We start from the raw sequence: 13,761 nt of genomic DNA, 5'->3' as shown, positions 1-13,761 counted from the left end.
CCCTGGTCGGTGAGGCCGGAACGCGGCAACAAGTGACAAGAACGGCTGGGGGAAGGAAGCGTGGAGAAGAGGGAAGGGGGACGTTACGAGAGCGAGATGACAGCGTGGGGAGGCGAGTAAACAGCACGACGCACACACGTAAAACAGAAGCGGCGTCGGGGCGGAGACCGCGTTCTCGGCTGCAGAGCAAGCAGGGCGCGAAAGCCGCGCGGTCGCGTTTGATGGCTGGAAGCGTGTGCGCGGGGCCCCCGCAATGTTCTGCGCACCGACTCGGTGCGCGCGCCCCCGTCTCGCGGTGAAGGAGGGTGTCTTCACAGAGAGTTCGAAGAAGAAAAAAAGGAAGAAGATGAAGAGAAGCAGGAAGCTGAAAGAGGCAGAAAGAAGAGAGAGAGTGATAACTGTAAGAAACAGAGACATGTCCTGTGAGGAGCTGGAGCACCAAATTGTTCCCAACCGGGCCCGTTTGTTAAAGCGCAGAAATACGCAGAGGAGCGAGCGCACGTGCTTCGTTGCCGCGCACTGTGCGTGTGTCTGTGCGTGCGCGCGCGCGCGGGTTCTTCAAAGTCAAGGGCTCGCTGAATTCGGGCGGGGTGCTCCTCTGGCTTCCTTTGCGAGGTCGTTAGAGGGTGGGTTGCCAGTAGGAAGCGCCCCGGCCGAACTTGAGCGTGTGCGACAAACGAATGTGGAAAGAGTGGTACCGGCGAACAAGTGGAGGAGAATGGCATTGACGGGAAGAGAAATACAATGCGTGCGGAGCAACCTCAACAGAAAGAACGAAAGGGCATCGTGAAGGCAGTAAAATGCCACACTTCGAACAAGCTATCTGTGTTCATGCAGCGCCAAACTTTTGTTGAAAATAGTCGTTAAAAGTAAAAGCCGGCGAGAAAAAGCGGGAGACTGATGGTGCTGTGTGAAGGGTGTTTGACGGGCAAGCTTTTCCTGGACATTGGCAGAAGAATAACGAAGTCGCGGCGTGTGCGTCACTGGCGCCAAAATTATTATTATTTTTTTTTTGTAATAAGCGCAGTAAGGCGTTTTTTGTGAAGTGCAAAAATTTTAAGGAGGTTTAGAAATAGGAGACTCAATGTTAGGGAACACTATAGGCGAGGCGCTCAAAAGAACGCAGAGAGCACGCCAGAACTCCTACTATGGAGCCTTGGTGTTTGGGTGGCCAAAGCCACGCGAAGGACTATTTCTAAAGATAAGACTATTTCTATTCATTGGTAGAAAAATAACTGTTGGTTAAGCTGGTGGCCAAGAACACACATTCAACATTATGTGCCGACGTGCACTCTGTATCGACAGTGCGCCTGTCCTATCGATGTGTATTCTTATTGCTCTTTTTTTTTTCCGGCCCTAATTCTTCTACCAGTATGTCTGACCAACTAGCTCAAGCAAATCGTCTGCTACAGTCTGTGTGACGTTGCTAATTTCAAAGTATTTTCTTATACTTGAGCCGTCCGGTTCAGGAAAGCTTCTCTAAGCTTGCCATTCCGAGTCTTCCGTTCAGGATGGCGTCACTCCGCGTATATTGTATGTTTCTTCTTCTTTTCTGACCGACCAAGCCTGTTCTCAGGGAATGAGCGGCAGCCTTGCTTTCTCAGAAGCGTAATCTACTATAACGGCCTAACTTCGTATTAAAAAAGAGCAACACAAGTGCCGAGCATGTTCACCGTCCGCTGAGTCTCATTTTGCATTTGAACGTACATTTATTGCTTTGGCGCGTGTTCCTTCTTGCTTGAGTGAAGTGTCAGTAACTTTGCGGCTGTAAAACTTTTGACGTCGGTATACTCCGAAATCGAGGTGCTTATTTGCTGTGACCTATGCTGGTGTACTTGTAAGAGCTCGCCTTAGTTTAGAAGTGACGCAAGCGATTTTAAGGCTTTCATATACCATGTTCTTTTAACTATACAGAATATTATAAATCGCCTGTGGTCTCGAAGAGGCGGACATTACTTACTCAAGACATCTGAATGCATCATCAATTAATTATAAAAAATTCGTGAAATTATTTTGTCAGTTTATTTCGCGGTACAAAAATTTGCTTCACTTTACTTTGCCGCACACGATTTACAAAAATTTGTAAACAATAAAAAAGAAGAAACATGCCGTGTACTATTGGCGCAGTTTTGAAATTCGAAACTCGGGACTTAATCTAAGAGCTAACGCACAGAAAACCCTAAGCTGAAGTTCGTCTAATCACATCCGGGATGAAGAAAAAGAAATAAAGGCATTCAAGTGGTTCACACAGCAGATTGTGTCCGTTCTACCCCGCACTTTCTTAGCCATCGGCGAAGTCCAGGAAAAGCTTCGGTCGCCATGCAATTCAGCACGTGGCACAGTATTCAGTACTCGGCATAAAACGGGTGCGTCAGGGAAGGCGTCGTGCAGTACATCGCAGTCATCGTGGAAATGTGCTGCATCTAATGGGGAGAGAAACAAATGTGTTTGTTTTAGGTTTTATTTCTTTCTTCTGTTCATTCCGTTTTTCGTTGTTCATTTTTCACGGATTGCTTCCCTTCACCCCCCCCCCCCCCCTTCTTTTCTCTTTTCTCCACGAGGTCATGCAGCAACGTGCACGTATATTGACACGGCTGTGCCGAGGCGGTATTTTTTTTTTCCTTCTTTTCTGTAACATATACGCAGGCTCGAACGGGTTGTGTACTGCCCGCGGCGTCGCGCGCGCGCACCTGCATGTGCCTCCTGGCTTCGCCCGGCGCGTGTAAGAACAAGGTCGGAGGTCGAATACGTGCGGAGCCAATCCATCACGCGGCCGCGCTGCAGCCTCGACTTCTGCTCGCTCGCGATGCATGGGCAAACGTCGCACGGAGTGGCGCCGTGCCCGTTCCTGCTGTGACGCTCCAGCAAGTCCTTCCTTCTTTCTTTATATCGCTTTTTCGTACGTGCAGGTTAGGCTTCTCGGAACAAACAGCGGATACTGCCTGCGGGAGAGAGACTCTTTTGGGAGGTCGAGTGCCTCACCCGTTCGAAAGGTTATGTATTGCTGTGCAATTGTACAAGAAAAAAGCTCGCTCTTTAATTTCTCAATCCGGCCAGAGCAAGACGCTGGGAACGAACGAGGCAGTCGTATCGTGCCTAACATATTATCTCTCATTGTTTATACAGAAACCTGTCTCCGGGAGAAATCAAGTCGGGTTTTTTTAAAGGCCGCAAGTTCCCGCCCGGACACGCTTTATTTCATTCTACCGTGCCGGAACACTAACCGTTGAGAAAGTTCCTGGCTAACACCTAAAGCCAGTCATTTGATATTGCCTGCCTCTCTGTCTGCGTTACTATTTTTCCTTCGGCCCGGCGTAGCGCCTAAGGTCAACGTTCGGGTTGGTTCTTTCCTTCCTTTCTGCCTTTGTCCCCGACCTTGTCTCATTTGTTGCACTGTCCTGTTCCGAAAGGGTAACGCTGGCCATTTGTATTATTCTCTGCGTCGTCAACAGAAACTATGCCACACAGTCGCTTCCATTTTCTTCAAGAACACAGCTACCACGGCCTACAATTTAACTCGCGACTTTGTCATTCTAGGGCTTCTTTAAGCCCTTAATTTATGCATGATATGACGTCAGAAAGGCTCGTAGCTGCGTCTGCACGATGTGTGTACTTTTACACGATCTGCAACTCGTAGTTGAGCTAGGATGATACTTCAGCACGGCAAAATGTTATTACATGAAGTGCTGGTTGGCGGAGTGTAAGTGGTTATTCTATGAATTTATTTTATAAGGCGAATTCAATTAATTTCATCAACATAACGTCTCTTCAAGTAGCGTACGTGCATAAAAAAAATTGCCCTTAATATCGACGCCACGAAAAAGGACTGTTCCGACTGAAAAAGCTGCAGCGAAAACCACCTAGGCGAGAAGTTCTGGCACCGTTCTGTAGGTTATTAGGGGTTTACATAATTTATTGCAAGGAGCTTCGCTGTGTGACGGTTGCTTGATCAATGAGGACTTGCGCAGTCTTTAATCGAGTGGTTCGGTGATTCCAACGCAGTGCTGCAGTGTTTGTCGCCCCCCCCCCCGCCTTTACAGCGTTGACCGTACGACCAACTATACCGCTTGAAACTCGAGTACTCCGTCATCTCGCGAGCAAGGACACTACGTCACGTTTCAGTGCCTTCCATGGACCGCTGTGTGGCAGAATGTGCTGCGAACATGCTAATGAGACTGCTCGGTCGGCTTATGGGGAGGGCTTCCAAGAACCCATCACAGTGTCAAGAACATATACAGCAACAAAACTTCTTGTGTTCGAGCGTGCTGCCACACTGTCCATGTGAAATACGCCATGATTCCAGCACACTCGTCTGCGTCGCCTGGGCCCGTCTCGCCGACTCCATCTCCTATTTGAACTATGTGCCGAATCGAGACAACAGTACGGTGCTGACTGTGGCTTGGTGTAGATTTGACGAAGTCATTTCATTTTCCCATCGGAATGGCCGACAGTGCCGCGCGTCACGACTGCTGACGCGAGTTTGCCATTTTCCTCGATGTACTACATCGCACAGCTCTTCTCAACGATCGGTCGGTTTGGGAGCAGACGAACCTGGAGTGCCGGCCTATGCGATTGGTAAAATAGAATGAAGCGTGGCGCGCGCAGGCGCCTGCGCGCGCCACGCTTCTCGTCTAGGAGGCCACGCGCAGTCTTTTCGGCAGCGACTAGATTGCGCAGCGTGTCCAGAAAGAAGCTCGAGAGGGAAGCCCGGTTGCCGGATGACGCGTTTCTCAGCACATGCATTGCATTTGCATTGCACATGCACATGCATTTCGGAGGCCACGCCCAGGCTTCGCGTCGGTGTCGCTAGATGGCGCCGAGTGGACGCGCGAAAGAGGAGTCCCGCTGCAGTACGTATACACGCCTCACACATATAACTCGTTTCGACGGTGGCAATACGTTGTGTCGCTATATTCATCCAATGCTAACGCATTACCGTCGACAGTCGTCCTGAGATGGGTTTTGCCGCAATTTATTGTTTGTCACAGTATTTTTGGGGACAGACAGGGACACGGGAACGTAAAGAATACACACCGCGCACGGGTGCTGACTAACAACTCAGTCCGTTGGTGGTCAGCGCCCGTGATGTGTATATGTTCTTGTGTCCCTGTCTGACTGAATAATGCTTAACTAACTACGCGAGGGTTCTAAGCGGGGCTGGTTGGTTTACGTCCAACGTGCATGAAGATTAGCGCAGGTGACGGAACAAATGAACCATGTGTCCTGTTCATTAAACTGCCCTGTCATCGATGCTGTTTGCCATGTTCGACCAATTAGCCCACCAAACCATATGACGCCGCCAAAGCAGGGGTGCCCTCCGCTCAACAGTGCCGGTTAGCTCGAACATGTTCGGTGCATTTTCGCTCCAGTAAGGCTGAGTGGCTGCGCGTCAGCGGAGCGGGCTTGAAAAACGCTCTGCTGAAACTAATGGGGACGACGGCGTAACGGAACGGACGGAAGGACACAGAAAACCGCCACTTTCGAGTTCTTAACCGCTTTCCCAGCAAACGTATCTTCTCTTTGACTTCATCAGTCCTTCCGCGTATGTGTATGCGCGCGTGGGAGGAGTTCGGACCCAGCTGCCGACGGATGAGCGAAGGAATGTTCAGCGGTAGCGCGTCATCTCACGGTATCTTTTGTTGTTTCGCGTTCATGTTTAGCATGAGGCACTGACGCTGTTCAAACTTTATCTGCGGATGACTTATTTGACTATAAAGCTGCCTACTTATAGGCGCTGCATTGATAATTCCCTCTTGAGGATAAACTGTTTTACTAGGAACTTGTACATAATTGTAAAGGTCTGCATTCAAAACGTGCTGAGGGCTGCTACTGTTCTGGATTTAAATGCGCTCTTTTAGAGATGCGACAAATTTATTTTTCTGTGAATCCTACCTTGGATTCCATGTAAACATGGTGAACGAGACGCGGTGCAGTACGCTTAATAACGTGCACAGCTTGTATTACTGCCGTCATTGTTCACTCAACAGAAGAAATTGGCGCTTTGGCGGAGTGGCCGTGTGTGTCCATAATGTGGAGAGTCGCGCGGCACCGAATTCCCCCACCGTACGTACTAGTAGTTTCGAATAGTTTGTCGTCCCCCATTGGTTAATGTTACGAACTAAAAAAAAGGCTTTTGGAATGCGATTCATTCAAGGGGTGGCGACTAATTGATGTAGGCGATTTCAAACTATTCGTTTGCTTGTAAAGCATCAGCCCTGAGAAGATTTGTTAAACAGACTAACTACTTGTAACAAGTGTCGAGAGCTGGGCCAGATGGTACAGTGGTGAAAGCCAGCAGTTAGAACAACATACGCAAATCAAGAAGACGACGGGACGAAGCTGAAACTAACAACTCTGTGGGTGAGTGCTGTAATGTCACTACAAAACCCGTCCCCCGAGTTCCGCCAATCAGTTTCAATTTTTTGAAACTTTTTGTCACCAACATTGACAACACATATGTCACTACTACAGGCACCATTTTCTGTAATATATAAGCGTTCACTGGTATATATTAGCGGCCTACTTAAATTCCGCTAAAGCAAGGAAACCTACCGGCATGCTGCATTACGGTACATCAATTTCGACGGAAAATTCAAGATACTGACTTCCGTTGCTGTAGAATGCAGCAAATGCAGTCAAATGCAGCGTACTATGCGGTCGTAAACTTCAGTGATGCAATAGCTGCTTTCCGCTGAAGCCCTTTGGAGCAGAAAAACGAATACAGAAACCCTGGATTGTACGGAGCCGTTTAAATCTCTATTGAGGAAAGCTAAAGAGGCGGAACAATTTGCAGAAGAGGGTGGGATTTTGATGCCTTGCTTTTCCTGCGCACCTAAAGCACTGTGACATTATATGTCACGGATTAGCTGCTGCAGCATGCCAGATAAAAGCGTAAAAGTATGCGGATCCCACTCACTGTGGGAATCGGTGTAAGCGAAGCTTTCTACGCTGTTTGCTTTGCTTGACGATAATTAGCGGTGATGGCGGTGAATGTGTCATTTCTTCAGCGTTTAATCCAATACGACAGTGCTCACTTGATGCTAAATGTGGCCTTGCGTGCACCACTGCTGTTTATCTGCGTAGTAAACACACAGGGAGACGTGTTTGCTTGAGGCGTTGTTGTGTACCATTATTCATAATTTCTTAGATGCTTGAGCATTATTACCCCCCATGGCATATCGCATCGCGGCAGAAGTGTAAACTTTAATTGAATTATGGTACTGTACGTGCCAAAACCACGATAGAAGTATGAGGCAGGCCGTAGTAGCACACTCCGTATTAATTTTGGCACCGTGGTGTTCTTTAACGTGTTCACAAATGAAAGTGCATGAGCGTTTTTATTTCGCTCCCGTCGAAATGCAGCTGCCTCGGTCAAATCCGCGACCTCGAGCAATGTCATTGCCGTAAAGCTACCGCGGCGGGCATAGAAGTGTTGATTTTACTTGCAGGCGCTTCCGTAGTGTCGCCTATAGACCCTGCGGTGTTTTAATGCGGCTTTGCGTCTGCACGTCCTGCGTCATTTGTCTGCTTGACAAATTTCCATGGAGTTTATGTTTTAGAAGTAGCAGAAGCGTACCGGACCGTACCTTCAGTTTGCCCGTAACCGCTGTTTCCTTGCCTTCTCACATAATCTTTTCCCTCTCCTGCCCTCTCCCCCTCTATAGGAACAACAAAAGTGGAAATACTGTTCTTCACCCATTTCGCGACTCCGTTGGTTCTACCCATTCTCTACCTCCTCTCCCCCCTCCTCTGTGCAGTTCTGCCTACGAGGGCAAATCAAAAAGCCTTTGCCCCTATTTCTTATTAACCAAAATAAGGTACATACAGGTAACTACAAACATAAGTACTAGTCTACGTACCTTACACTATTTTTCCACATGGTCCCCATTCCGGTTCAAACATTTGTCCCATCGCAGCACTAAATTTGAGATGCCCCTATGCAATTTTGCCGTCAATCAGCGACGCCCGCAGCCTTCCCGAACGCTCATTGTCATGCAAGTCTTCACGGCCTTTTGCAAACTCGCAACACCACCACCTCCCACATCTCAAAGTGAGACACCTTTCCCCATACGTGGGCTGCATTTCCCTGTGGATTTCGATGGGCGTTCGTCCTTTGCTCCATAGAAAACGAATCACACTTCGTTGCTCGTACGCCGTGGACGTGTGAAGCACAACCGCCATATTAAACAACTGACAGCAGCGCCGTGTCACGGAGCTACCGGCAGATAAGGCCGGCCGGTCCAAGAAAGGTCCGCCGCTGGGAATGGATCTGTTGACTTCACATTTACAGCCGTAATGTGTCAAAAAAAAATAAATAGGGGCAAAGACATTCTCATTCGCCCTCGTTTCTGATTCGCCCTCTGTATTTGCACCTTAGTAGAAAGATAAGCACAGCAGTTTCTGCAATCCTTTTAAGCGTGTTCACGGATAATTACAGCTGTCGAGGCTAATGTGGCGACACCCAGGTAGCTTCAGAAGGTATTGTGCACATGCCACACGTTGGAAAGGTCCAAAGGAGTTTCTCGCGTCGAGTTTCCTCTCTGGCACGCTCCTACCATGTATATGCACGTTCTGAACAAACCCCCGACGCTGCGTGCAAGACAACAGAAGCAGCAGCAGCGCAAAATTCGAAGGAAGAGGCAACGAAAGCTTCGCTTAAAGAAAAACGAAAAAAGTCGCGCAGATGTCGTTTAGAAGTATACTGAATGTTGGACGTTGTAAAAGTTGGGGTCGGGCATGTCTGAAGTGTTAGCTGGCCCATGCTGTTGTCCGACTCATTCACGCTAAGGACGTTGTTGAAGGGAGGAACATGTTCTCATCCAGAACGAGGAGTACTGGGTTTATTTACAATATCTACATGAGGAGTTGAGAACGTTACGTCTAATCAGTCTAGTATATGACTGAATTGAAGCACACTGAGGAGCCGAAAAAGTTCGCTTAAACCCCCTCTGTACTCCCTAGATCCCTAGGCCAGGGAAAACTGCCACCCCACCTTCGTCCAATCGGATCATCCAAAGTCGCCGAAGGATACGAGTTGAGGGCGAGGGTGCACACAATCACTCCCGCACATTTGTTCACTGAACACATAGAAAGGAGGGGAGCTTCGTAGACGGTGATTGTCACGATTGACTCAAGCTTGCGCGTCTTAGTTCCTGGGATGACCCAGTAGTTAGCTGGAGCGTCTGTCAAACAACCATGGCGGTTACAGGAGTTCGTGATGAAACGCCGTAGAACACTCTTTTCCAGGATTTTCTTGCTCCGATTGATCCGGGACGGCGACGGTAAACGAACAACACTCGGCCCGCCAAACATGCCTCGCCCTGTTGGCGCCGCAGGTCTGTCCGAGGGGACGCATTGTTAGCGTCACGAGCGATTCGTCGCAGTGGGGCAGTAGAGGCTATAAGGTCACTACTGCCGCTGGCCGATCGTAACAACGTGGTGTTATTTAATACTGAAGAAATGGGGGCGCAGATAAACAGGGACGGGGTAGAAAACACGAACGAACGAGTAGTCTTTTTTTCCCGCTCGTTCGTGTTTTCTATCTCGTTCCTGTTCTTTTGTGCCATCCTTTGTTGAGAAGACGTTCGGCATGAAATATTCGCAATCTTCACAATCTTCGCAATCTGACAAATCAGCGTCACTTTCCTCAAGCAGAGCTTGAACGTCTTCATCGCTAAACTGCCGCGCCTAATGTCGTAACGACACAACTGACCCCCAGATTGCCCATTTGTGTATTCAAAGTTTTACCCACGCGCTCAGCCAGCTTGATGGTTCGTCAACGGCCCGTTTCCCGACGATCCTGCTCATGAAAGAACGCGATCATTCGTTGGCGCGTGCGTAGTGGACAGCGAAGCCACTAAGCCACGAAGCGGGCTACACTTGACAACCTGGGGGTCGTTCTGATTCTGGTACGAGGTTGCGAGTGTAGGACCTTTGCCTTGGCGAGCAGCGGGACGCCCACTTCAAGTTCCAACGCTCGCGCCTCCGCCTTCGGTGGAAATTCATTGACTGGTCCGCACCCTTTTTCCGGACACGCACACTGAGAAGGAGAGGAAGGAGAGAGAGAGACAAGGAGGAGAAGTATAGGGTTAGGCTGCAACTCGTTCGGCAGTCACAACGCGGGCTGGAAAACGCGCAACAACGCCTCGCTGGATAGTCAAGCGGGAGGATTTTCAGGAGGCGAACAGACGTGCGGCCGGCTCGCCCGCTGCCGATAGATATCGGGGCGCCTGCGGCGAAGTCGGCTGGTCACCGCCGTCGCCCCAAACGAGGACGGCATTCCGCTGCTGCTACCTTGCGCACTCGGAGCGCTGCTGCAGCGCGAGAGGCTTGCCCGCGCACCACCCGATCCGCGTACCCGCCATTTCCGCCCCTTGTGCGGACATCACACACGCGTGCGCTCACGTATCCGAGGGAAAGAAAAGTGAGCGTCCCGGAAATCGCGCGCACCGCGTGCCATCGTGGAGCTATATCCCCCATCCAAAGTTGGAAGCGGTGCCTAGCTTCTACTTCATGTATGTGATCGTCTACACGGACAGGCGCAGTCGTTGTGCTGCCAAAATATGCCTGCCGATGAATAATCATCACTTTGCGATGCAGTACGCACTTTCTCAGAGAGCTGGGAGCGAGTGCGCGGCCTTATGTGACGGTGTGGCGCCGCACTCGCCTATCGCGGCGCCATTGCGATCACCTTTAACGACCAGTCGACTGTCCTTCATTTTTCAACTAGAAAAAGTTACGTAAACCTTGGAGGCTGTGACGGCAGTATATAATGGCCGAAGTTGTTTAAATCGAACCAGTTTTTCTGGTTGTCTGGCACATTCAATAAACGGTTTTACCTACCACCCTGAGGAAAGGAAAAAGAAAGCGTAACAGAACCTTTTACTTTGGCCGGATGCTCCGGGTTTACGTGTCTGTTTTCAACTACCGCTTACAGAGGTCCTTGACGTGCGCCCCGGAGCCACTAAGTGCTAGATGTACTCTATTCATATCGTGCGGGAGCGCATCCATTGCCCGGAAAGGTTCTGAAGTCACATTTACATTTATTTATTTATTTATTTATTTTAGGGGGTGGACGGGAAGGGTATACTTCGACACCATTATTCACTTCGCTATGTCCAGAACAATATTCAGCCGAGTCCGTATGCTGACATGGTAGCTTCTATGGAGTCTTCGTGAAAAGATTTATCAGCAGGGCTTCTTATAGCAGGGTATTTTCTTCCTTCTGACGCCTTTTGCTTATTGCTCCGGTTATGGGCTCTGCCGAGAGAGAGACATCTCTCACTCACTTACTCACTCACTCATTAACTTTTTTTTTTCATCTCTGTTTGCAACATTTACTTGACGTATATCTCCCAAGGTGCGTAACGCGAGACGAGAAAGTGCCTATTGAGCGATGTCGTCGCTTGACTTAGTTAATAAACCCACAATCGTGCATGGGCCACGAGGACGCGACGCTCGCGCAAGGAAAGCGCAGCGTAAAAGCTGCAGCCTGTCCGACCGCGGAAGTGGCGTTTTTGCTTTTCCCCACTCTCGCATTCGAGAGAGAAACGCCCCCCCCCCCATCTTTCGTTTTATTTATTTATTTATTTTTTTTTCCTCTCAAGAGCACTAGCATCCCACGCGCGAATCTTACACGTTGCGCGTAGGCAGATGGCAAGCATGTGCGGCGCGCACCTCTCGCTTTTTGGAAGGGGTGAAAGAGAGAGAGAGGCCGACAACAGATAACGGTGCGAAAGCGCCGTGGGCCGAAGGAGTGGTCTGCCCAAACGGACGTGCTGAAAAAATTGGGTTTTTTAATGAAAGAATGCCGCCGCAGGTTCTGCGTCAGCTTTTGCTGTTATCGTTTACTTCGCACTTTTTTTTGGAAGGGGGGGTGGGGGGGGCGGGGGGGGGCATTGTATAATTCCTGTACGGCGCCCCCTTTGGGTGGTCTTATTCACAATGTCGAACGGCTGCCCTCGGCAAAAGGAGTGGCGCTTCTCGGCGTATATACAGGGTGTCCCAACTATCATGCACCGAGTTTTAAAAATATGCAAATGCCACGTAGCTGTACAGAACCAAGGTAATGTTGTTTGCCGTCGCTTGGAGATATTCAGATTATTATTTTTTTTTTGCATTCCGCCTACTTACATAATTAGTCTTGATCAAGTTCTCAAATATTAAAATCAGATAGCTTGATTATTAAAATTAGCTCTCCAATGAACGAACATTTGACTTGCACGTACTGGACAACACTGGAACGCTGTAGCGTAGAAATCTACGAAATAGAGCTCTGTACAACTGAAACATGGAACGTACAGACGTGCCCCGTAATTTCCCGCACATGAATCTCAGTACGCATGTGCAACCGACGGCAGTTTTTTTTTTTCTTCAAGTACGCGCAATGAGGGCTATGCTAAAGGAAGTCAGTCGATCATTACACCCAAGAATCGATGGGTCTTTCCATAGTTGATAGTGTGTCCATTAATGAAGACTGGTATAGGCGTCATAGGTTCACGTGTGAAGGCAATTAACGCGCATTTCTCAGTCGATACAGTCATGTCTTGTGCTTGAAGGTAGGCTGATGTCAAGGTTGCTGCCGGCTTTAATCGCGCGCGCACCTGAAGGTGAGTAACCGCCGAAGTCCAAAGGCAAATGCTTTTCTCAGGATTCCTACCAAGGGTATATGCCTTGAGCACAGTTCGGGTTTTCCGCAATTGCGTGTGCTTTGAAGTGATCAATTAAACATGAACTAGAGCAAATTTCGGTTGATTATTTAGTATATCCAGTTTAGTGACACAATCGCATATTTAGTGAAATTTGCCAGCGCTATCCCTTACATAAGTGCTTACTGGAATACAATGGCTTTTCTAAGGAGTGTTTACTGAAGGCTATATAAAATCAATAAGAATTCAATGGAATGCTAACAAACGCTTTTGTGAGGCATTAATTTTTGGTCACAAAATGACAGCATTATTTGCACTGCGTCCTCTAAAAAAATGTCCCTTTCTATCTTTAAGCACATAACATGTCATAGTATTGAACACGTTTTCGCACATAGTGTCTACTGCAGTAGGGCGACAACGGTACTGACGACGGTGTACCGCCGTCAGAGGTCTGACGACCGATCACCGTAGGTCTTAAAATCGTATACATCTTGCCCCATCTTTTCTTTATATTTCTCTTTTTTTTTTCGTTGAAGAGCTTGGCTAACGTTAGCTAAGACACCCTATATGTATATAAAAGAAAAACTCGGCTTGCTGTTTAGCACAGATTTCTGGAGATTCGACGAATACACAGAAACTACGCTTCGTGGTGCATTAGTTGAAGTGCTGAGTAAGTGAATGTCATTTGTACAATCCGGGAAAACAGCAGTGCAGCAACAGGACCAATGAAAGACAAAACAACAAGTAGCCAAACTTCGCAATCCTGTACTTTGTATACGCGTCTCAGGATATGTAGCGTGTACCATCTCCCGCACTCATAAACGTGAATCGGCTCGGAACTTTTCCATGACTCCGCCGAATAGAGTCCCTCAACTGAAACACTCGTTGCGCTTCGGTGACCTATTTTCATGCGCGATTTACTCCCGAAACACCTCTCGCTATGCAGCGCCTTCGAGTATATGCGCTTTAAGTGCCTGATTACAGAACTGCAGATTTACTAATCGATGAGGAGCGTTGTTGAAGAGTGCTGACTACTTCAGTCGAGGGACAGCACTGGCCTTCTCTGGGCGGTCGACCGACACAATCAATGGAAGGTATATATAATCCATACTCG

The 13,761-nt window shown here is 48.7% G+C and overlaps 1 protein-coding gene across 4 annotated transcripts in view; it reads left to right on the top strand.

Moving 5' to 3' along the window:
- Positions 1–13,761, top strand: part of LOC135902635 (breast cancer anti-estrogen resistance protein 3 homolog) — a 252,610-nt gene that overhangs the window by 150,453 nt on the left and 88,396 nt on the right. The window contains exon 1 of one of the 4 annotated variants that reach the window (XM_065432829.1): positions 12,448–12,608. The exons of the other annotated variants lie outside the window; for them this stretch is intronic. Within the exon in view, the coding sequence (XP_065288901.1) occupies positions 12,566–12,608 (43 nt within the window). The 5' untranslated portion in view covers positions 12,448–12,565. Of the gene's footprint in view, positions 1–12,447; positions 12,609–13,761 lie in introns of those variants that run through there. 4 annotated transcript variants of the gene reach the window in all.

Source organism: Dermacentor albipictus, chromosome 1 (assembly GCF_038994185.2).
Source record: "Dermacentor albipictus isolate Rhodes 1998 colony chromosome 1, USDA_Dalb.pri_finalv2, whole genome shotgun sequence".
Taxonomy (NCBI): Eukaryota; Metazoa; Arthropoda; class Arachnida; order Ixodida; family Ixodidae; genus Dermacentor; species Dermacentor albipictus.
The sequence above is the reverse complement of the archived record's forward strand: the minus strand, read 5'-3'. Positions and strand labels throughout refer to the sequence as shown.